The 24,140-nt window shown below is 46.9% G+C and overlaps 1 protein-coding gene across 4 annotated transcripts in view; it reads left to right on the forward strand.

The window, feature by feature from the left end:
• LOC140388534 (monocarboxylate transporter 5-like) overlaps positions 1 to 23,399 on the forward strand; it is a 124,619-nt gene extending 101,220 nt beyond the window's left edge. For 3 of the 4 annotated variants that reach the window (XM_072472900.1, XM_072472901.1, XM_072472902.1), the window contains 3 exons: positions 12,796 to 13,007; positions 15,376 to 15,469; positions 18,994 to 23,399. In XM_072472900.1, the coding sequence (XP_072329001.1) occupies positions 12,796 to 13,007; positions 15,376 to 15,469; positions 18,994 to 19,229 (542 nt within the window). In that variant the 3' untranslated portion in view covers positions 19,230 to 23,399. The remainder of the gene's footprint in view (positions 1 to 12,795; positions 13,008 to 15,375; positions 15,470 to 18,993) is intronic. The other variant, XM_072472903.1, reaches the window with a different exon arrangement.
• The last annotated feature ends 741 nt before the right edge of the window (positions 23,400 to 24,140 follow it).

A 24,140-nucleotide genomic window follows, 5' to 3' on the forward strand; every position in this document is an offset into this window, starting at 1 on the left:
AGCAACAAATCATCCGCATACAGAGATACCCGGTGTTCTTCTCCTCCCTAAGTACTCCCCTCCACTTCCTGGAACCCCTCAGTGCCATGGCCAGGGGTTCAATCGCCAATGCAAACAATAACGGGGACAGAGGACATCCCTGCCTCGTCCCTCTATGGAGCCGAAAATAGTCAGACCCCCGTCCATTCGTGACCACGCTCGCCATCGGGGTCCTATACAGCAACTGTACCCACCTGATATACCCATCCCCAAAGCCAAATCTCCTCAACACCTCCCACAAATAATCCCACTCCACTCTATCAAATGCTTTCTCGGCATCCATTGCCACCACTATCTCCGCTTCCCCCTCTGGTGGGGGCATCATCATTACCCCTAGCAGCCTCCGTATATTTGTATTTAGCTGTCTCCCCTTCACAAACCCAGTTTGGTCCTCATGGACCACCCCCGGGACACAATCCTCTATCCTCATTGCCATTACCTTGGCCAGAATCTTAGTATCCACATTCAGGAAGGAAATGGGCCTGTATGACCCGCATTGCAGCAGGTCTTTTTCCTTCTTTAGGAGGAGCGATATCGTTGCCTCTGACATAGTCGGGGGCAGCTGCCCCCTTTCCCTCGCCTCATTAAATGTTCTCATCAGTAGCGGGGCCAGCAAGTCCAAATATTTCTTATAGAATTCAACTGGGAATCCGTCTGATCCCGGGGCCTTCCCCGCCTGCATGCTTCCAATCCCTTTCACTACTTCCTCCGTCTCAATCTGTGCTCCCAGCCCCACTCTCTCCTGTTCCTCCACCTTAGGAAATTCCAGCTGATCCAGAAAGCACATCATTCTCTCCTTCCCGTCCGGGGGCTGCGCTTCATATAATCTTTCATAAAATGCCTTGAACACTCCATTCACTCTCTCCGCTCCCCGCTCCATCTCTCCCTCCTCATCTCTCAACCCCCTATCTCCCTCGCTGCTCCCCTTTTCCTCAGTTGGTGGGCCAACACCCTACTCGCCTTCTCCCCGTTTTCGTACTGTACACCCTGTGCCTTCCTCCATTGTGCCTCTGCCTTACCCGTAGTCAACAAGTCAAATTCTACATGTAGCCTTTGCCTTTCCCTGTATAGTCCCTCCTCCGGTGCCTCCGCGTATTGGCTGTCCACCTTCAGAAGTTCTTTCAACAACCGCTCCCTTTCCCTACCCTCCTGCTTTCCTTTATGTGCCCTAATAGATATCAGCTCCCCTCTAACCACTGCCTTCAGTGCCTCCCAGACCACTCCCACCTGTACCTCCCCATTATCATTAAGTTCCAAGTACCTTTCAATACACCCCCTCACCCTTAAACACACCCCCTCATCTGCCAATAATCCCATGTCCATTCTCCAGGGTGGAAACTTGTTTTTCTTCCCCTACCTCCAGGTCCACCCAGTGTGGAGCATGATCCGAGATGGCTATAGCCGTGAACTCCATCCCCGTCACCTTTGGGATCAGTGCCCTTCCCAAAACAAAAAAATCTATTCGTGAAAATACTTTATGTACATAGGAGAAAAACGAAAATTCCTTACTCCTAGGTCTACTAAATCTCCAGGGATCTACTCCTCCCATCTGCACCATAAAATCCTTAAGCACCCGAGCTGCAGCCGGCCTCCTTCCGGTCCTGGACCTCGATCTGTCCAGCCCTGGGTCCAGCACCGTATTAAAGTCTCCACCCATTACCAACTTCCCCACTTCTAGGTCCGGGATTCGTCCTAACATACGCCTCATAAAATTGGCATCATCCCAGTTCGGGGCATACACGTTCACTAATACCACCGCCTCCCCTTGCAGTTAGCCACTCACCATCACGTATCTGCCCCCACTATCCGCCACTATAGTCTTTGCCTCAAACATTACCCGCTTCCCCACTAGTATGGCCACCCCCCTGTTTTTTGCATCTAGCCCCGAATGAAACACCTGCCCCACCCATCCTTTGCGAAGTCTAACCTGGTCTGTCAGCTTCAGATGCGTCTCCTGAAGCATAACCACATCTGCCTTAAGTTTCTTTAGGTGTGTGAGTACCCGTGCCCCCTTAATCGGCCCATTCAGCCCTCTCACATTCCACGTGATCAACCGGGTTGGGGGGCTCTTTACCCCCCCCCTTGATGACTAGCCATTTCCTTTTTCAATCCAGCTCCTCACCCGGTTCCCACGTAGCTGTATCCCCCCCAGGCGGCGCACCCCCGCCCCGACCCCCCCCTCCCATACCAGCTCCCTCTTCTCCCCAGCAGCAGCAACCCAGTTAACCACCCCCCCCCCCCCCCCCCGCTAGACCCCAAGCTAGCGTAATTGCACCCCCCATGTTGCTCCCAGAAGTCAGCAAACTCTGGCCGACCTCGACTTCCCCCGTGACCTCGGCTCACACTGTGCGAGGCCCCCTCCTTCCTGCTTCCCTGTTCCCGCCATGATTACCATAGCGCGGGAACAAAGCCCGAGCTACCCCTTTTGGCCCCGCCCCAATGGCCGGCGCCCACAGCTCCTCATCCTCCCTCACCCCTCCCCCACGGCATGGGGAAGAGAGAGAAGTTACAGGGTCGCAGGTTAACAACCTGGGAAGTCCTCTCTTCCCCCTTTTCCTCCCTTCATCCCACAAATTCACCCCCCCCACTTTTGTCCCAAACGTTCTTTTTCTGGCCCGCTCACTCCAGCTTCTCCTCGACAATAAATGTCCACACCTCGTCTGCCGTTTCGAAATAGTGGTGTTTCCCTAGATGTGTGACCCACAGTCTTGCCGGTTGCAACATTCCGAATTTGACCTTCCTTTTATGCAACACCGCCTTGGCCCGATTAAAGCTTGCCCTCCTTCTCGCCACCTCCGCACTCCAATCCTGATACACGCGGATCACCGCATTCTCCCACCTACTGTTCCGAGTTTTCTTGGTCCATCTGAGGACCATCTCTCTGTCCTTGTATCGGAGAAATCTCACAACTATTGCTCGAGGAATTTCTCCAGCCCTCGGTCTTCGCGCCATAACCCGATAGGCTCCCTCCACCTCCAGCGGACCCGTCGGGGCCTCCGATCCCATTAACGAATGCAGCATCGTGCTCACATATGCCCCGACGTCCGCCCCTTCTGCACCTTCGGGAAGACCAAGAATCCTTAAGTTCTTCCTCCTCGCATTGTTCTCCAGCACCTCCAGCCTTTCCACACATCTTTTGTGTTGTGCCTCGTGGATCTCCGTTTTCACCACCAGGCCCTGTATGTCGTCCTCATTCTCAGCAGCCTTTGCCTTCACGACCCGAACCTCCTGTTCCTGGGTCTTTTGCTCCTCCTTTAGCCCCTCATTCGCTTGTAATATCGGGGCCAACAGCTCCTTCTTCATCTCCTTTTTGAGTTCATCTACGCAACGCCGCTGGTCAGGGCCCCATATTAAACTGCCTCCCTCCGACGCCATCTTGCTTTGTGCCTGCCTTCCTGGTCGCTGCTCTTGAGGATCCACCGCAATCCGGCTACTTTCCTCTCTTTTTTCCATCCGTGTCCGGGGGGGATTCCCTTCTGGATTACCGCACAGTGTTATTTGCCGTTAAAATTGCCGTTGGGGCTCCTATCAAGAGCCCAAAAGTCCGTTCCACCGGGAGCTGCCGAAACGTGCGACTTAGCTGGTCATCGCCGCACCCGGAAGTCTCCCACAACTTTCTCAATATGCCCTGCCAGCTTCAATGATCTGTGCACATGGACCTCCAGCCCTCTCTGCTCCTGCACCCACTTTTGAATTGTGCCCTTTATCTTTACTTGTTCTTCCTGCTACTTCACACCTCTCTGCGTTTCATTACTCACTCTTCCATCACACACTCTAAGCCACACAAGACACAGACTGGCCAGATTTCCCCCTTGGTTTCTCTCGAGGAAAGCTCGCAATTCATTAATTGCAGCCACCCCAGTTCCTACGACCAGGAAGGTCCCACTGGACCTGGGAGGTCACTACAGGAGGAACTGGAGGCTGTGGCCCATGCCTTACATAAACATCACACCACTCTCCCTCTCCTAGAAGTAAAATCCTTTGAAGGTGACTGATTATCATGGGACAGATTTCAGCTCTATAATGCAACTGTGTAATGATGCCACATTATTCTAGCGTAATGTGTGCCATAAATGGAAACAATAGTGTGAGCCTGAGAGTGGGGAACTGCTCATTTCACCTATTTGTTGGCATCTCCTCCTCAGCCGGGATCGACCCTGGGACCTCGGCGCCGTGAGGCTACAGGGCTAACCACTGCGCCACCGTGCTGCCCATTTGATAACTCTTTTGATCCTCCATCATTACAAATTATGGCCTCAAATCTAGATTGTGTTACAGAAATAATTGTTCTGTTCTGCTGCTTTAGCCTATATTTTTTAGGATTTTCTTCACGCTCAATATTTGGGCTATTCACTCCCTATCCTAGAAGGCGGGTGAGATTGCTGCTCCCAAACAGCTTCCAGCACTGCTTTATAATTGGCCATTCGGCGACTTCTCGCAACAGACACACAGCGCCACACAGTGGTAGGAAATATTAAGCACTCTCTCCATCCATTCCACCCTCGGAATGGAGAGAGGCCAGGCCAACACTCCCAGACCTCAGAATCCCCGAAATCACCTCACAACTTTCAAAACACTTATTGAAACGGGGATACTGATGTGACAAAGGGGAACCTGGCACAAAATAAGTTTTCACAAAACGTAAGCACTCTCCAGTGGGCAGCAAGGTAGCACAAGTGGATAGCACTGTGGCTTCACAGCGCCAGGGTCCCAGGTTCGATTCCCCGCTGGGTCACTGTCTGTGTGGAGTCTGCATGTTCTCCCCGTGTGTGTGTGGGTTTCCTCCGGGTGCTCCGGTTTCCTCCCACAGTCTAAAGACGTGCAGGTTAGGTGGATTGACCATGCTAAATTGCCCTTACTGTCCAAAAAAAAGGTTAGGAGGGGTTATTGGGTTACGGGGATAGGGTGGAAGTGAGGGCTTATGTGAGTCGGTGCAGACTCGATGGGCCAAATGGCCTCCTTCTGCACTGTATGTTCTATGTTCTAAAACACAGTAAAATAAATGACCAGATAACGTTTTAATGATAAAAGCAAATGACGGCGGATGCTGGAATCTGAAGCAAAAACAGAAAATGCTGGACAATCTCAGCAGGCCTAACAGCATCTGTGGAGAGAGAAGGGAGCCTAGGAGTGGGATTCTCTGTCCCGCCGTGCCCGTTTTCTGGTGCGACACGCCCCTGCTAGCAGCAGGATCCTCTGACCCGGCAACCGGCCAATGGGGTTTCCCAGTGTGGGCACCCCCATGCCGTCGGGGAACCTGTGGGCGTCAGTGCGCTGCTGGCCAAGTGGAGGATCCCGCCGGCGGAGAATTCAACCTGACGTGTTTTAATGATGTTGGATGATGGATTGAAAATTTTTCTTTTATGGCATGTGAGCGTCACAGACCAAGCCAACATTTGTTGGCATCCCTATTTGCCCTTGAGAAGGTGGCGGTGAGCTCTGGAATCCCCCCCCCCCCCCCCTACAAACAGCGCCACAGGATCTTTTGCACTTACGACGAAGGCAGTTCGGACATTGGTTGAATCGGTCATCTGTGCTATCCAGCGGTAGAGCAGCATCCAGCTACCCTGCAGCTCTAAACTGAAGTGTCAGCTGAGACTATGTATTCAGCTTCTTGGAGCAGGACCTGAAGCCACAACCTTCTGGCTCCTGGCCTAGAACCTGATGAGCCGGGCAGGACAGCGTGCAATATCTCCCTCTGCTGTGGCTTCGATGGTCTCGCTTGCGGAGGTATGCACACCAAATCGAAGTTAACCGCACCCTCAAAGAAAAATAAGGTGGAATGCCACCCCCGATTCCTTCAAATGATAGCAGTCAGAGTGGCATGGGTGGAGAGAGTGGCATGAATTGGGAGTGGATAAAGAATGTGGAATGGAGAGAGTGGCATAGAGAGAGTGACATGGAGGAGAAAATGGATGGGCAGAGTGGTATGAATGAAGAGTGGATGGAAAGAGTGGAGTGGCATGGATTGAAAGAGTGAATAAAGAACAAGGACAAGTACAGCACAGGAACAGGCCTCCAAGCGTGTGCCGATCATGATGCCGTAACTAAAAAAAAACATTTTCTGCCCTTACTCGGTCCGTATCCCTCTATTTCCTCCCCATTAATGTACCCATCCAGATGCCTCTTAAATGTTGCTAATGTGCCTACTTCCACCACATCCTCTGGCAGCATGTTCCAGGCACCCACCACTCTCTGCGCATCTCCCTTAAACTCTCCCCCTCTCACCTTGAACCTGTGCCCCTTGTAATTGACACTTCCACCCTTGGAAAAAGCCTCTGACTATCCACCCTGCCTATGCCTCTCATAATTTTGTAGACCTCTATCAGATCTCCCCTCAGCTCCAGTGAAAACAATCCTAGTTTATTCAACCTATCCTCATAGCCAACACCTGCGAGACCAGGCAACATCCTGGTGAACCTTCTTTGCACTCTCTCCAAAACTTCCACATCCTTCTGATAATGTGGTGACCAGAACTGCATGAAATACTCCAAATGCGACCAAAGCAAGGTTTTATCTAACTGCAACATGGTTTCCCAACTCTTGTACTCAATGCTCTGGCTGACGAATGCAAGCATGCCACATGCCTTCTTAATCACCACCTGTGTTACTACTTTTAGGAAACTGTGGACCTGCACGCCCAGATCCCGCTGTATGTTAATGTTCCTAAGGGTCCTGCCATTTTCAGTGTAATTCATACCTAGATTTAATCTTCCAAAATGCATCACCTCGCATTTGTCCAGATTAAACTCCATCTGCCATCTCTGTGTCCATTTGAATGGAGAGTTGCAAGGATGGAGAGAGTGAATGGAGATTGGCATGGTTGGAGAGAATGGCATAGATAGGAGCGGATGTAAGGCCATTCGGCCCATCGAGTCCACTCCACCATTCAATCATGGCTGATTTCAACTCCATTTACCCGCTCTCTCTCCAGAGCCCTTAATTCCTTGAGAAATCAAGAATTTATCAACTTCTATCTTAAAGACACTCAACGTCCCGGCCTCCACCGCCCTCTGTGGCAATGAATTCCACAGACCCACCACTCTCTGGCTGAAAAAATTTCTCCTCATCTCTGTTCTAAAGTGACTCCCTTTTATTCTAAGGCTGTGCCCCCGGGTCCTAGTCTCCCCTGCTAATGGAAACAACTTCCCTACGTCCACCCTATCTAAGCCATTCATTATCTTGTAAGTTTCTATTAGATCTCCCCTCAACCTCCTAAACTCCAATGAATATAATCCCAGGATCCTCAGACATTCATCATATGTTAAGCCTACCATTCCTGGGATCATCCGTGTGAATCTCCGCTGGACCCGCTCCAGTGCCAGTATGTCCTTCCTGAGGTGTGGGGCCCAAAATTGCTCACAGTATTCTAAATGGGGCCTAACTAATGCTTTATAAAGCTTCAGAAGTACATCCCTGCTTTTATATTCCAAGCCTCTTGAGATAAATGACAACATTGCATTTGCTTTCTTAATTACGGACTCAACCTGCAAGTTTACCTTTAGAGAATCCTGGACTAGGATTCCCAAGTCCTTTTGCACTTCAGCATTATGAATTTTGTCACCGTTTAGAAAATAGCCCATGCCTCTATTCTTTTTTCCAAAGTGCAAGACCTCGCACTTGCCCACGTTGAATTTCATCAGCCATTTCTTGGACCACTCTCCTAAACTGTCTAAATCTTTCTGCAGCCTCCCCACCTCCTCAATACTACCTGCCCCTCCATCTATCTTTGTATCATCGGCAAACTTAGCCAGAATTCCCCCACTCCCGTCATCTAGATCGTTAATATATAAAGAGAACAGCTGTGGCCCCAACACTGAACCCTGCGGGACACCACTCGTCACCGGTTGCCATTCCTAAAAAGAACCTTTTATCCCAACTCTCTGCCTTCTGCCTGACAGCCAATCGTCAATCCATGTTAGTACCTTGCCTCGAATACCATGGGCCCTTAATTTACTCAGCCGTCTCCTGAGAGGCACCTTATCAAAGGCCTTTTGGAAGTCAAGATAGATAACATCCATTGGCTCTCCTTGGTTTAACCTATTTGTTATCTCTTCAAAGAACTCTAACAGGTTTGTCAGGCAAGACCTCCCCTTACTAAATCCATGCTGATTTGTCCTAATCCGACCCTGCACTTCCAAGAATTTAGAAATCTCATCCTTAACGATGGATTCTAGAATCTTGCGAACAACCGAGGTTAGGCTAATTGGCCTATAATTTTCCATCTTTTTTCTTGTTCCCTTCTTGAACAGGGGGGCTACAATAGCGATTTTCCAATCCTCTGGGACTTTCCCCTGACTCCAGTGACTTTTGAAAGATCATAACTAACGCCTCCATTATTTCTTCAGCTATCTCCTTTAGAACTCTAGGATGTAGCCCATCTGGGCCCGGAGATTTATCAATTTTTAGACCTGTTAGTTTCTCTAGCACTTTCTCCTTTGTGATGGCTACCATATTCAACTCTGCCCCCTGACTCTCCTGAATTGTTGGGATATTACTCATGTCTTCTACTGTGAAGACTGACGCAAAGTACTTATTCAGTTCCTCAGCTATTTCCTTGTCTCCCATCACTAGATTACCAGCGTCATTTTGGAGCGGCCCAATGTCTACTTTTGCCTCCCGTTTGTTTTTAATATATTTAAAGAAACTTTTATTATCATTCCTAATGTTGCTGGCTAGCCTACCTTCATATTAGATCCTCTCTTTCCTTATTTCTCTCTTTGTTATCCTCTGTTTGTTTTTGTAGCCTTCCCAATCTTCTGACTTCCCACTACTCTTTGCCACATTATAGGCTTTCTCTTTTGCTTTGATGCATTCCCTAACTTCCTTTGTCAGCCATGGCTGCCTAACCCCCCCTCTGATAACTTTTCTTTTCTTTGGGATGAACCTCTGTACTGTGTCCTCAATTACTCCCAGAAACTCCTGCCATTGCTGTTCTACTGTCTTTCCCACTAGGCTCTGCTCCCAGTCGATTTTCATCAGTTCCTCCCTCATGCCCCTGTAGTTACCTTTATTTAACTGTAACACCTTTACATCTGATTCTACCTTCTTTCTTTCAAATTGCAGATTGAATTCTACCATATTATGATCACTGCCTCCTAAGTGTTCCCTTACTTTAAGATCTTTTATCAAGTCTGGCTCATTACATAACACTAAGTCCAGAATGGCCTGTTCCCTCGTGGGCTCCATCACAAGCTGTTCCAAAAAGCCCTCCTGTAAACATTCAATGAATTCCCTTTCCTTGGGTCCACTGGCAGCATTATTTACCCAGTCCACCTGCATATTGAAGTCCCCCATGATCACTGTGACCTTGCCTTTCTGACATGCCCTTTCTATTTTGTGGTGCATTTTGTGCCCCTGGTCCTGACCACTGTTAGGAGGCCTGTGCATAACTCCCATTATGGTTTTTTTGCCTTTGTGGTTCCTCAACTCTACCCACACAGACTCCACATCATCTGACCCTATGTCGTTTAGCGCTATTGATTTAATTTAATTCCTAATTAACAAGGCAACCCCGCCCCCTCTGCCCACCTCTCTGTCTTTTCGATAGGTTGTGAATCCCTGGATATTTAAATGCCAGTCCTGAGCCCCCTGCAACCACGTCTCTGTGATACCTACCACATCATACCTGCCAGTCACAATCTGGGCCACAAGCTCATCTACCTTGTTCCGTACACTGCGTGCATTTAAATATAGCACCTTTAATTCTCTATTGACCGTCCCTTTTTGTTTTCTTAGTGTGGTGGACCTTGGTTTACTGAGCCTTTCCATACACTGTCATATTTTGTGAGATGGGGACTATCGTAACCTCTCCTGAGTTCTGTCTTTTCGTGCTTTTTTGTATTCCTAAGCTGCTACGCTTCCCACTGATTACTTCACCTCTTGGTTCCCTGACTTTCCCTCCCCCCAATCTCTAGTTTAAAGTCCTATTGACCACCCTATTTACTCTTTTCGCCAGAACACTGGTCCCAGCTCGGTTCAGGTGGAGACCATCCCAACGGTATAGGTCCTCCCTGTCCCAAAACTGATGCCAGTGTCCCATGAAAAGGAACCCCTCTTTCCCACACCACTCTTTCAGCCACGTGTTAACTTCCCTTATTCTTGCCTCCCTATGCCAATTTCCACGTGGCTCGGTCAGTAATCTGGAGATTATGACCCTTGAGGACCTGTTTTTTAATTTGAATCCTAGCTCTTTATAATCTCTAAACAGGTCCTCTTTCCTAGACTTACCTATGTTGTTGGTACCGACATGGACCACAACTGGATCCTCCCCTTCCCTCTCAAGTATCCTTTGAAGCCGGTCAGAGATGTCCCGCACCCTAGCACCGGGCAGGCAACATACCATGCGGGACTCTTTATCCTGCTCACAAAGGATACTATCTATATCCCCCTGATAATAGAATCCCCAACAACTACAACTTGCCTATTTACTCCCTCCCCTTGAATGGCCTGCTGAACCATGGTGCCTTGGTCAGCTCACTCATCCTTCCTGCAGCCCTGTTCGCCATCCACAGAGGGAGCAAGTGCCTCGTACCTGTTGGACAGGGTCAAGGGCTGAGGCTCCTGAGTTCCTGACTGCTGGTTCCCTTTACCTGCCTGACTTGCAGTCACACCCTGCTGTCCCTGGCCACTGGCAGGATTTAAACTACTTACTCTGACAGGTGTGATTGCCTCCTGAAACAAGTGTCCAGGTAAGTCTCCCCCTCCTGGATGTGCCTCAGTGTTTGAAACTCAGATTCCAGCTCATCAACTCTGTGCCGGAGCTCTTCGAGCAGCCAACACTTACTGCAGATGTGGTCGCTGCAGCTCACAATGGGATCTGCCATCTCCCACATCAAGCAGCTCAAGCACATCACCTGACCAGCCATCTCTAATGAATTAATTAGTTTAATTTAAGTTTACGAGTTTAGCTGTGTTTTTTTGAAATTTGGGGCAGATTTGCTATCAACCAATCAGATCACAGCTTCCCTCTGACATCACTTTTGAAAAAAAAAAGTGGAAAAGGGAAGTTACCGTAAGGTTTTTATACTCACACAGAGACTGCTCCTCCTCCTCCGAACGGCTCCCGAAACTAGGCCCGAAGAAAGAGAGAGAACAAAACAGTAGGGAAAAAGCACCTTCTCCCACTCTGCACTGAATTACCTCACTGCACCAAATTACCAAGTTTCAAATTCTCACTCTGTCTGTGTCTCACTCACTCAGGCTGTGTCTCTTTGACTTGTGCAACGCTTACTGAGTGCGCTTTCTGTCTGTCTTTTATACAGACTTTAGCTGACCAGGATGACTCACACTACTTAAACTGCAAAGAGAAGAATACAATGTGTACCTTTGTGCCCCTAAATAGGCCTCAGGTGACTGCCAGCTAACTGCCTCTCAGCAATTAGGGTGGGGGCAGCTTCAGCCAATCAGACACTTATCTACACTGCACTGTGTGGAGTTTGCACATTCTCCTCGTGTTTGCGTGGGTTTCGCCCCCACAACCCAAAGATGTGCAGGGTAGGTGGATTGGCCACGTTAAATTGCCCCTTAATTGGAAATTTTAAAAGTAGATTTGAGTGAAAACCACCAAGTGCCTCATTTTCTTCAGACCTGTACTTTAAGAATGGGTGTAATTGCTATTTTAACACATTATAAATATGATTAATCTTCAAAGTGGAATTTAATATGATTGTGTCAAGTGCAAGGTTAATGACAAAACGATCAATTTTGACAATTGATATACCTTACGGGGACAAAATTGTAACGCTGCAAAGAAAGAGACAGCCAGTGCTTCCTGGAGCTTGCAGATGATCTAATTGAAGCGAATAAAATTCTTCAGAGGCTTGACCGGGTAGATGCTGAAAAAATGTTTCCCCTGGCCTGGGATCTAAACCACGGTGGTCACAGGCTTGAAATGAGGAGTTGGCCATTGAAGACCAAGGTACTGAGGAGAAATTTCTTCACTTGTTGTGAATCTTTGGAATTTTCTGCCCCAGAGAGCTTTCAACGTTCAGTCTTTTGAGTATCTTCAAGACAGAGATCAGTGGCTTTTTGGGAACTATGGGAATTAAGGGATGTAAAGAGAGCTAAGAAACGTGTAGCTAAGGTAAAGAGTCAGCCATGATCTTTTAAAAAAATGTATTCATGGGATGTGGGGGTCACTGGCTAGGTCAGCATTTATTGCCCATCCCTAATTGCCCTTGAGAAGATGGCGATGAGTTGTCTTCTTGAATCGCTGCTGTCTTATTGAATAGCGGGGCCGACCTGGACGGCTAAATGGTCAAATTCAGCTCCTTTTTCTTATGCTCTTGCATTTTTGTAAGTGGGTCTGTTGGGAAGCTCTTTCAAAGAGCTGCCTTGGACAAGCTATGCCAAATGTCCTCTTCCTGTGTTGTACAATACTACGAACCCTACAAAAAGAGTTACCTTAATACCACATACAAGTCTGATTCGAACTTAATTTTTAAAAAAATAATAAATTTAGAGTACCCAATTCATTTTTTCCAATTAAGGGACAATTTAGCGTGTTCAATCCACCTACCCTGCACATCTTTAGGTTGTGGGGGCGAAACCCACGCAAACACAGGGAGAATGTGCAAATTCCACACGGACAGTGACCCAGAGCTGGGATCGAACCTGGGACCTCGGCGCCATGAGAGTGCAGTGCTACCACTGCACCACCATGCTGCCTTGATTCGAACTTAATTAATTTCTTTGTCGACATTCAGTGTGTTACAGTTTTAGAGAGTTCTCCTAAAGTGCACGTTTTTATTTCAGGAATCGTTGAGATTGTGGCTCAGCTTATCTCTGGCTATGTCGCTGACCGCAATTTGATGGCAAAGTATCATTACCACAAGGTGTACCTGCTGTTTTGTGGAGCTGTCAATCTCCTGGCACCCCTAGCAAAAACGTTCCCAGCACTAATGGTGTACATAGTGTTTCTCGCCATGTTCTGTGGGGCCTATCTGACTTTGTTACTTCCAGTCCTGGTGAGAGGAGGATTATTCGTTATTTTACTTTTATTATTCTCACCCCACTTAGGTGTTCCCAACACTCACTACACGTCGTCCACCTGCCACCTTCCAGCCCTCCACGTCAGCTTGACAGTAAAAGGATGTTTGAATCACGTCTTGGGGTGATATTCCCACCTTGATTTGAGTACGCTTTCTTGCCTCCATCTGGCTACTAAAAATAGCAGCACAAGTGGACCAGGTCATAACAAGTGTAAAGAACGCACAGGAGTTATTTTCTAGAGAATAGAGTTGAAAAATCGGTGTCACTATATGGGGAACCTTGGTTAGGCCACACTTTAGACTTAGAATTCTGTGTACTGTTCCGGTCTCCAGAAAGCATTGGAATAATAATAATAATTAATAATCTTTATTAGTGTCACAAGTAGGCTTACATTGACACTGCAATGAAGTTACTAAGAAAATCCCCTAGCCCCCACGGTCTGGCGCCTGCTCGGGTACACGCAGGGAGAATTCAGAATGTCCAATTCACCACACAGAAACTGTTTACAAAGACATTAACAGAATCGAGAGGATGTAACTTGGAGGAGAATGTACACACTGGAGCTTCACAATGGGAAGGGTTCAATAAGGGTGTATGTGGAGTACAGGGTTGGCAACTATGATTAAATCTATTCCTAGAGGTTTCATCACATGGCCTGCCCCCCATCCTCCAACCATTAGTCGTCCAACTCACCAATCCTTGTGACATACGGCATTCCTACACCAATCAGAAAGCAAAAAGACTCATTATCCAATTGGATGATATTTGACGGTCAGCCTTTCATGCCCTCATTTTTAATATTTTTACATCTGATGAAGAAAATGCTCAAAGAAAATTATTTAAAAAAAACATTTTTAACATCCCGATGATTTTTCACCAGGGTTTCACAGCAATGCCCTGGAGATTGATCTTAGAATCATAGAATTTACAGTGCAGAAGGCGGCCATTCGGCCCATAAAGTCCGCACTGGCCCTTGGAAAGAGCATCCTACTTAAGGCCACATCACCACCCCATTCCCGTAATCCAGTAACTCCACCTAACCTTTTGGGCACTAAGGGCCAATTTAGCATGGCCAATCCACCTAACCTGCACATCTTTGGACTGTGGGAGGAAATCTGAGCCCCCGGAGGAAACCCACGGGGAGGAAGTGCAAACTTCACACGGACAGTCACCCAAGGTCGGAATTGAACCCAGGTCCCTGGAACTGTGAGGCAGCAGTGCTAACCACTGTGCCACCTTCAATGTTCAAGTCCTGGAGACTCCAGGTTAATCCTGGAAGGTTGGCAACGCTAGTGGAGCGAGTGTTTCCACTTTTAGCCGAGCTCAGAACAAACAGGACACAAACATACGACGTTCACTAACTAAAATAGGCGGATTGTAAGAGGATCTGATTTACACAGAGAGCAGTGGGAATGTGGAACTAGCTGCCCCACCGAGGGTGGAATTTATCCCCAAAATGGCAAAGTGTCAGATTCTGACTGAAAACCGATGTGTTTCTCACCAGAGCAACAGGCAGGTTTTCTGTCCAGATCTTTATACACTTTGTCAAAAAAAAACAGGGGGGCATGTTTTGCCATTTCTGAGGTGCTGCTGCACCGGCAAGCCCAGCTCTACAGGAGGGCGCCCCGATCTCAAATTGAAGTTAAAGACCTCCCTCCCCTATCATCGCCGGCTTGTCACTGCCAAGGTGCCAGGGCACTGCCCAGGTATGTCCCTCACCGCCCGGGGGTTAAACTGACCTCCGAGCTTCTGGTGTGGTCATCATGACTGTTTTACATTTCTAGAAACCAGTCGCGATCCCGCTGAAGGGGCGATTACAGGAAAGTTGGGTTAGAGTGGGAGAAGGTTTGTGTGGGGTATATACACCAGCACTGACCAGTTGTACCAGTTGAACTGAATGATCTGTTCTTTTACTATAGATTTGATGCAATTCAGCATAGTTTATCTTACGTAAAGAAACCTGTCATGAAATAGTCATATGAATATTTATGACCCCAAATTAACATATTCCTATTCAGTAAATCACAAACTTAAATTAATGATCTCTAACAATAAACTACATTGTAAGTCTGTTTAACTCGTGATAAGTGCCTCATTTCAGTCAGAGAGCATCTTAACTAAAACTTAGCAGAGCTAATTCATGCGGTCAAGTGTGGCAAGCTTAGATATCAGATTTGAGCTTAATAGTGAGATCCTTAGTTGTGTTAATGTTCCTGTGTTGGAGCTAGTGGACCTCGCTGCCTCCCCCTCCCCAAGTATTTATCATCCTGACTCCAGAAGGGTGTAAGTTCTCTACACATTTTCTGTCTGAATTCTGCTTTGATTAGGATTTTTTTTTTTTAGATTGACTTCATTGGAATCCATAGACTACATAAAGGAATGGGCCTCTACCAGTTCTTTGTGGGGATTGGCTGTTTGATAGGGCCACCAGCAGCAGGTAAGAAGAACCTTGTGGTAAACGTCTGTCTCCACCAAACGTATTGCCAGGTGAAGTTGGGCACAGCTCCCGCAGTTTAAAACTGCAGAAAAGGCTGAGAAATGGGCGTTTCAGTGAATGCTGAAATGTTTTGCACATGATACTTTCAACTCACTGTTTGGGCAAAGTGTCTCACCAGGCCCAGGAGGACGTAAGGGGACGACAAAAGGATATAAGTAGGTTAGGTGAGTGGGCACAGATCTGGCAAATGGATTATAATGTGGAAAAATGTGAGGCTGTCCATTTTTGGCAGGAAGAGTAAAAAAGAAGCATATTATCTAAATGGCGAAAGATTGCAGGGCTCTGCAGTGCAGAGGAATCTGGGCATCCTAGTGCATGAATCACAAAAGGTTAATAATTAGCAAAGCTGATAGAATATTGTTGTTTATTTCAAGGGGAATTGAATACAAGAGTAGGGAGGTTATGCTTCAATTATACAGGGCATTGGTGAAGCCATATCTGTAGTAATGGGTGCAGTATTGGTCTCCTTATTTAAGGAAAGATGTAATACTTTGGAAGCAGTTCAAAGAAAATTTACTGGATTAATACCTGGAATGGGTGAGTTGTTTTATGAGGAAAGGTTAGGCAGGCTAGGCTTGTATTTGCTGGAGTAAGAGGTGACTTGATTGAAAGAGGTAAGATTGTGAGTGGATTGGCAGGGTGGATGTGGAGTGGGTGTTTCCCCTTGTGCGAGAATCTAGAACTAGGGGTCGTTATCTAAAAATAAGGGATCGCCCATTTAAGACAGAGATGAGGATTTATTTTCCCCTCAGAGGATTGTGAGATTTTGGAGCTCTCTTCCCCCAAAATGTGGTTGAGGCAGGGCTGGGATTTTTCAGCTCTGTTATGGTGAGATTTGGTGGCCCAGCCAGAATCCCATTGACTTTGGTGGGCAGGACTGGAAAATGTTATCCTCTATAGAGTCTTTGGATATTTTTACGGCAACGATAGATAGATTTTTGATAAGCAAGGGGAAAAAGATTATCGAGAGTAGGCAAGAATGTGAAGTTGAGGTTAAATTGAGATCAGCCACGACCTGATTCAGTGGTGGAGCAGGCTTGAGGGGCCGAGTGGGTTACTGCTCCTAATTCAACTGTTTGGATGTCGATGTGGATGCGTGGATGCCCTTTTCTTATTTTGAAAATATGGAAATACTTTTGTGGATTGCAATCTAATCCCTGAAAAGAATATCAAATAGTTCTATGCATAGTCCAGCTGGTTTAGGCAGTAAGCATTGCTCATGCATGGAGAACAAAATGCTCCCATCTGTGCGAGATATTCCATCTCAGTTGGGCTGGTGAGGGAGGCACTGAAATTGGCCACAGTGCTTTGTTAAAAAAGGAAAAACCAAGCCAGAGGCCAACTCCTGACTATTACCTTCCCCGTTGGAAGTGCATGTGGGTGGAGTTCAAATGTGATTGGAATTAGATTCTGTTGCGACAACTTACAATTATGATGCGGAAATGCAGGCGTTGGACTGGGGTGGGCACAGCAAGAGGTCTTACAATACCAGGTTAAAGTCCAATAGGTTTGTTTGCCATCACTAGCTTTCGGAGTGCAGCTCCTTCTTCAGATCAGTGAAGAGGTGGGTTCCACAAACACATATATAGACAAAGTCAGTGATGTCTTTGCAGGTAATTAAGTCTTTACAGGTCCCGACGGTGCGACTGGAGAGAGGGATAATCACAGGTTAAGGAGGTGTGAATTGTCTCAAACCAGGACAGGTAGTAGGATTTCACAAGCTCAGGCCAGATGGTGGGTGGTGAATGTAATGTCGACAATGCAGAATCGCCAAGCAGAAACTGATAGCCAAGTTACGCATGCATAGTGCGGCCTCAACCGGAACCTTAGATTCATGTCTCATTGCATTCACCCCCCACCATCTGGCCTGGGCTTGCAAAATCCTACCAACTGTCCTAGTTTGAGACAATTCACACCTCTTTAATCTGTGATAATCCCTCTCTCCAGTCACACTGTCTGGACCTGTAAAGACTTAATTACCGGCAAAGACTCGCATTCAAAGTATCATCTTGCATCATTGACTTTGCCTATATATGTGTTTGTGGAACCCACCTCTTCATTCACCCGATGAAGGAGCTGTGCTCCGAAAGCTAATGGTTTGAAACAAACCTGTTGGATCTTAAAATTAGAGCTGGGCCGATTGTCAGCAAAGGATAATGGACACCTGGAACACTCCACCACAAAAGACTGGATGCTGAGAAAATTGGAACCACCGAAACTGAGATGGCTGGATGTTTGTTGGTGTTATGGGCCAGGGTTTAGAGAACCCCAAAGGGTATCATGGAGTTCACCTGACCCACGACTTTTAATAGATTGTGGTTATGGGGAGCACACGGTCCACTCTACAGGGATGGTGCTAACAGAGTTTTATAGTACTTTTAAGTTAAAACAATGTTTATTCTATGAACTCAAGTTAACCTTTTTAAAACATACAGTGAACATCTTAGCAACCATTAATTCAAATACAATCCCCAAAGAATACAACACTAAGTAATCCTTTAACCTTTCCTTTTAACATCCATAAGACTTAAAACACCTGTTACCAGAAGCACATTAGGTTTACATTCACTACTGAGAACATTTATAATTCTGAATTCACCAAATGATCAATAGATAGTCTTTTCATGGCAGAGAGATCAACAGTACACCTGCTCTGTCTGGCTTCAGCTCCAACACTGAAAACGAAACTCAAACACACCCTGCAGCAAACAGCCTAAAACAAAAGTAAAAAGCCGACAGACAGCCCAGCTCCACCCACTCTCTGACATCACTGCAGTAGTAAACACCCATTTCTTAAAGGTACTCTCACATGACAGTTGGGTAATGTTATCACGGGATGTGGAGCACAGCTAGGTAAATGGAGTTGGGTTGCAGGTCAGTCCTGATTGAATTGAATTGCCAAGCAGGGGGTAAATGACTTGCTTCTATTTCCATGTTCCAACCCAAAGTGACTAGCCTCTGTTTATAACCATCCAAAATCATATTTTGAAAGCAACAAAATAACACTCCAACTAGGTGTGGATGTACAGTTGTATATATCGCAAGGCTAACAATCCGGAGTCTGGGATGAATGACCTATGGCTGTGAGTTCAAATCCCACCACAGCATGTTGGGGACTTTCAATTTATCAATAAAACATAATGTGGAAGAAAATGCTCGTATTTGTAATGGTGACCATGAAACTATTAGATTCACTAATGTCCTTGACGGAAGGAAGTCGGCCATTTCTAGCTGGTCTGGCCAATGTGTTGCTGCAATGTGGTTGAGTCTTAACTACCCTCTGAAATGGCCTAGTTAGCCACTCCATTATAAGTCAGAAGGCAGCTCGCCATCACCTACTCAAGGGCAATTGGGGTTGGGCAGTACCCACGAGCAGTGAATTCCTAAAACAAAAGATTCTGATTGGAGTAGACGTTTTTTACATTCCTGTTAGTCGGCTAAATCCCAATTTTGCTTGTCCCTAGGTGCTCTCCACGACTTCACCAAAAATTACGATGCTTCATTCCAGCTGGCTGGCTCTTGTTACTTTGTCTCATTCCTCGTTTTATTTTTTGTTCCGCTGGCTGAGAGAAAACTGTCCAAAGAGGCCAAGAAAAGGATAATGGAAGACTCCAATGACCTGGCTCAGGCGAGCATTCTCACTCCACCTCCTGAGGGCCCACCGCTGAAAGAGTATCTGGAGCTGGAAACAATGGTCTGAGGGTAGCCCTACCCAGCAGTGCTATCGATGAACTTCGGTGCTGAGAGGACCAGGTCCTGGAGTTTGCTCGACCTGGTGGCTTCAGTTTAGATGGTAATGGAATTAATAAATGAATGAAACCACTTCTGTCCAACAGAAAGGACGAGGCAGTCAGATCTTTCCACATATCACATCGAGGAGACACTGGAAGTTTGACAGATTTGGCGGAACCTTTTGTACTGATTTGAAGCCAACCAAAGTTGGAAAGGAGAGCGGCACTTTATTTGAAAATTCACATTGAATACTGAAGAGTGTAATAATTTCAACAGAGCAATATTTATAATATTTTGGTTTTATATATTTTCAATGTGTGCATTTAACAGTGCACAACCCAGAGACTCATGCACTTGAGACCATCAATGGTTTCCAAGAGGTGTGAAGGAAGTTTTAATGGATTGGAGGTGACTGGAATATCGTCATTAAAGGAATCGTGTGGAGTTCAAAATGAATTCCAATGTTGCTGTTCGTTACATTGTCGAATTATTACATTGTGAACACTGGTAGAATCTTGAGAATGTCTCACCTTAATTCCTGGCTGCAAATAACACAAGAAGTAACAACAATGATATAAAATGGGGGCAAGTTCACGTTACGAGAAGAACAAATCTACATTTCAAAAGGCCGAGGTGATGTAGAGGGTTAGTATATCAAAATAATTGAATGGATGATCATTGATTCCGAGTTGAAATCTAGTTCAGTTAGGGATGAAACACGGACCCTATACTGCAAAATACATTGCAAAGCTGTTCATTATTTAGTATGGCATCCATTCCTATTTATCCTTTCCTCTGTATGGTACCTTGGGACAGTTTTCCGATATTAAAGCTGCTGTATAAAAGCAAGTGTTTATTGATCGGACTCTTGCCTTTGCCCTCTCTTGCCTTAGTGTTTTATGATTGGAAATAGATTCTTTGCTCTCTCCCAGTTTACTCATTCTGACTCAATACATTTCTTCGCCTGTTACGAGTTCATTATCTGCCCCATCTCTCTCTCTCTCGGTTTGATTTTATTTTCCCTTCATCATTTCGACCATTCCTCTCCCAAAAAGTGAGCAGCATGGTAGCACAGTGGTTAGCACAGTTGCTTCACAGCTCCAGGGTCCCGGGTTCGATTCCCCGCTGGGTCACTGTCTGTGCAGAGTCTGCACGTTCGCCCCGTGTCTGCGTGGGTTTCCTCCGGATGCTCCGGTTTCCTCCCACAGTCATAAGAGGAAAGGTTGAGGGAGCTAGGGCTTTTCTCATTGGAGCGAAGGAGGATGAGAGGCGACTTAATAGAGGTTTATAAGATGATGAGGGGGATAGATAGAGTAGACGTTCAGAGACTATTTCCTCAGGTGGATGTAGCTGTTACAAGGGGGCATAACTATAAGGTTCATGGTGGGAGATATAGGAGGGATCTCCGAGGTAAGTTCTTTACTCAGAGAGTGGTTAGAGTGTGGAATGGACTGCCTGCTGTGATAGTGGAGTCAGACACTTTAGGAACTTTCAAGCGATTATTGGATAGGCACATGGAGCACACCAGAATGATAGGGAGTGGAATAGCTTGATCTTGGTTTCGGACATAGCTCGGCACAACATCGAGGGCCGAAGGGCCTGTTCTGTGCTGTACGATTCTATGTTCTATGTACTCTGGCACATTTTCAGCAAACCCACAGACAATTCGACTCAATTCATTATTCGGTAATAAACAGAAGGCAGTGGATGAGAATGGTACACCAGAATATTGTTGACTTTTTCTCCTGCACACTCTCAGCTGCTACCTCAGCAAGTTTGAATATGACTCAGGATTAGAGTTTGTGGGAGTCTGTCCTCCACAGGGCATTGTTGTTGGCCTGGCCCGCTGTGATGCTCATTTTCTGTCGGCAATAACAGTGTGGACCCGACATCAATATGATAGATTTCAGGATTGAGTGGTAGATCCCTAGCATTGCTAAGGTAGCCCTCCAGCCAGCACCCTTTGACAATTGGTCAGTTTGTTTAGGGGGAAATCCCTCTAGTTTTCCCCATTCTTCCTGGCTGTAAGCCAACCGTGGCAGAAAGGGAAGCTCATCTGTCCTTCAAGCCAGGACATTGAAACGTGGCTATTTTCAGCATCGATTTAAAATGAGCAACTTGTCGCCAATATATGCAAAATTTGTTGCTGTTTAATAGTAATGAAACTGGTGTCACTGTTTATAGCCCTTGATGCATAGATCTCAGGCGTTGATTGTCCCTATTGAGGTGAACTAAAGCCCCTGTTTACTAAAGTATTCTGATAGTATAACAGCTAAGATTTGTTCATGTTCTAATAACTCATTAAGTCTTCCACCTCCCTTGATCTGCATGGCTTTTCTGCACATTGACTTCCATATCTCGGTTGGACTATTGGCATTGGTCGGGTCCACACTGCTATTTCTGACCTCACGGTCTCCCAAAGCATTTTACAGCCAATGAAGTACTTTTGGATTGTAGTCCCATGGAGGAAATGTGACAGCCAATTTGCACACAGCAAGCTTCCACAAACACCAGTGCGATAATGACCAGATTATTGATTTTGGTGGTTGTTGGGCGGCACTGCGGCACAGTGGTTAGTACTGCTGCCTCACAGCTCTAGGGTCCCAGGTTCAATTCATGCTTCGGGTGACTGCGCGGAATTTGTACTTTCTTCCCGTGTCTGCGTGGGTTTCCTCCGGGTTCTTCGGTTTCCTCTCACTGCCCAAAGATGTGCAGGTCAGGTGGACTGGCCATGCTAAATTGCCCCTTAGTCTCCAATAAGGTTAGATGGTGTTGCTGGGTTACGGGGATAGGGTGGAGGAATGAGCTTAAGTAGGGTGCTCTTTCCAAGGGCCGGTGCAGACTCGATAGGCCAAATGACCTCCTTCTGCACTGTAAATTCTATGATCTATGGTTGAGGGATAAATATGGGGCAGGACCTCGGGGAGAACTCCCTTGCTCTTCTTTCAAATAGTGCCATGAGATCTAGAACATAGAACATAGAACATAGAACAATACAGCGCAGTACAGGCCCTTCGGCCCACGATGTTGCACCGAAACAAAAGCCATCTAACCTACACTATACCATTATCATCCATATGTTTATCCAATAAACTTTTAAATGCCCTTAATGTTGGCGAGTTCACTACTGTAGCAGGTAGGGCATTCCACGGCCTCACTACTCTTTGCGTAAAGAACCTACCCCTGACCTCTGTCCTATATCTATTACCCCTCAGTTTAAGGCTATGTCCCCTCGTGCTAGCCATTTCCATCCGCGGGAGAAGGCTCTCACTGTCCACCCTATCTAACCCTCTGATCATTTTGTATGCCTCTATTAAGTCTCCTCTTAACCTTCTTCTCTCTAACGAAAACAACCTCAAGTCCATCAGCCTTTCCTCATAAGATTTTCCCTCCATACCAGGCAACATCCTGGTAAATCTCCTCTGCACCCGTTCCAAAGCCTCCACGTCCTTCCTATAATGCGGTGACCAGAACTGTACGCAATACTCCAAATGCGGCCGTACCAGAGTTCTGTACAGCTGCAACATGACCTCCTGACTCCGGAACTCAATCCCTCTACCAATAAAGGCCAACACTCCATAGGCCTTCTTTTACATCCACCTGAGAAAGCAGACAGCTTAACGCCTTGTCCAAACGAAGGCACCTTAAACAGTGCAGCATTCTCTCAGGGCTTCACTGGGGTGTCCACCTAGATCTTACGCTGAAGCCTCTGGAGTGAGACTTGACCCATAGCTTTCTGCTTCAGGTGGGAATGTTGCCAACTGGGCCATGCCTGATACTAAACAGATTTTGGAAGAAGGATGCATGAAACTGACTAACAAATACTCATTTAGAAAAAATAAAATGTGTTCATCTTAGCTAGTTCCCAAAATAGGCTTGCTCCATTGTTATGAGGCACTCTAAGTGGATAATGGATCAAAAGATTAGATTGTTCCTTCATTTATCTCTGCCAAGCAACATCTGCATGATTCAGAACCATTATCTTCCAGTGTTGAGATCTCAGGGAAATAGGCCATTGATACTGACTATTAAAGTTTTACCAACATTCTTATTTTTAGTGGAAATTTATTCATAAAATAACTTGTATTATTTTAAAGAGAATGCTGCATATTTATAATAAAAGATTTTTCTCTCTTAACATCCCGCAAAGAGATTGTGATTTGTGTTCAAAGGTGCCCGGAATAGATTGAGAATGAAAGAGCTTTATCATTATCACTGAGGCCTGACGTCAATCATCCGCAAAGCCAACACTGTCTGCCCAAGCTCTGGCGTATGGTAATATAGTGGTTACGCTGCTGGATTTATAATCCAGGCCAAATAACAACCCTGAGACATAAATTCAAATCCCCCATGTCAGCTGGGAGTTTTGAATTCAATTCATGGGGCTCGATTCTCCGCCGTCGGGATGCTCCGTTTTGCCGGCAGCCCGGGGGGTTTCCCGACGGCATGGGGCTCTCCCACAATGGGAAACCCATTGACCAGCCGGCGAAATGGAGCATCCCGTTGGCGTTCTGAACCAGGGGCGAGATTCTCTGACCCCCCGCCGGGTCGGAGAATCGCCGGGGGCTGGCGTGAATCCCGCCCCGGCCGGTTGCCGAATTCTCTGGCACCGGATATTCGGCGGGGACAGGAATCGCGCCGCGCCGGTTGGCGGGCCCCCCCCGCGTTTCTCCGGCCCGGATGGGCCGAAGACCCGCCACTAAAATGCCTGTCCCGCCGGCGTAGATTAAACCACCTACCTTACCGGCGGGACAAGGCGGCGCGGGCAGGCTCCGGGGTCCTGGGGTGGGCGCGGGGCGATCTGGGCCCGGGGGGTGCCCCCACGGTGGCCTGGCCCGCGACCGGGGCCCACCGATCCGCGGGCGGCCCTGTGCCGTGG

Source organism: Scyliorhinus torazame, chromosome 13 (genome assembly GCF_047496885.1).
Source record: "Scyliorhinus torazame isolate Kashiwa2021f chromosome 13, sScyTor2.1, whole genome shotgun sequence".
Lineage (NCBI taxonomy): Eukaryota > Metazoa > Chordata > Chondrichthyes > Carcharhiniformes > Scyliorhinidae > Scyliorhinus > Scyliorhinus torazame.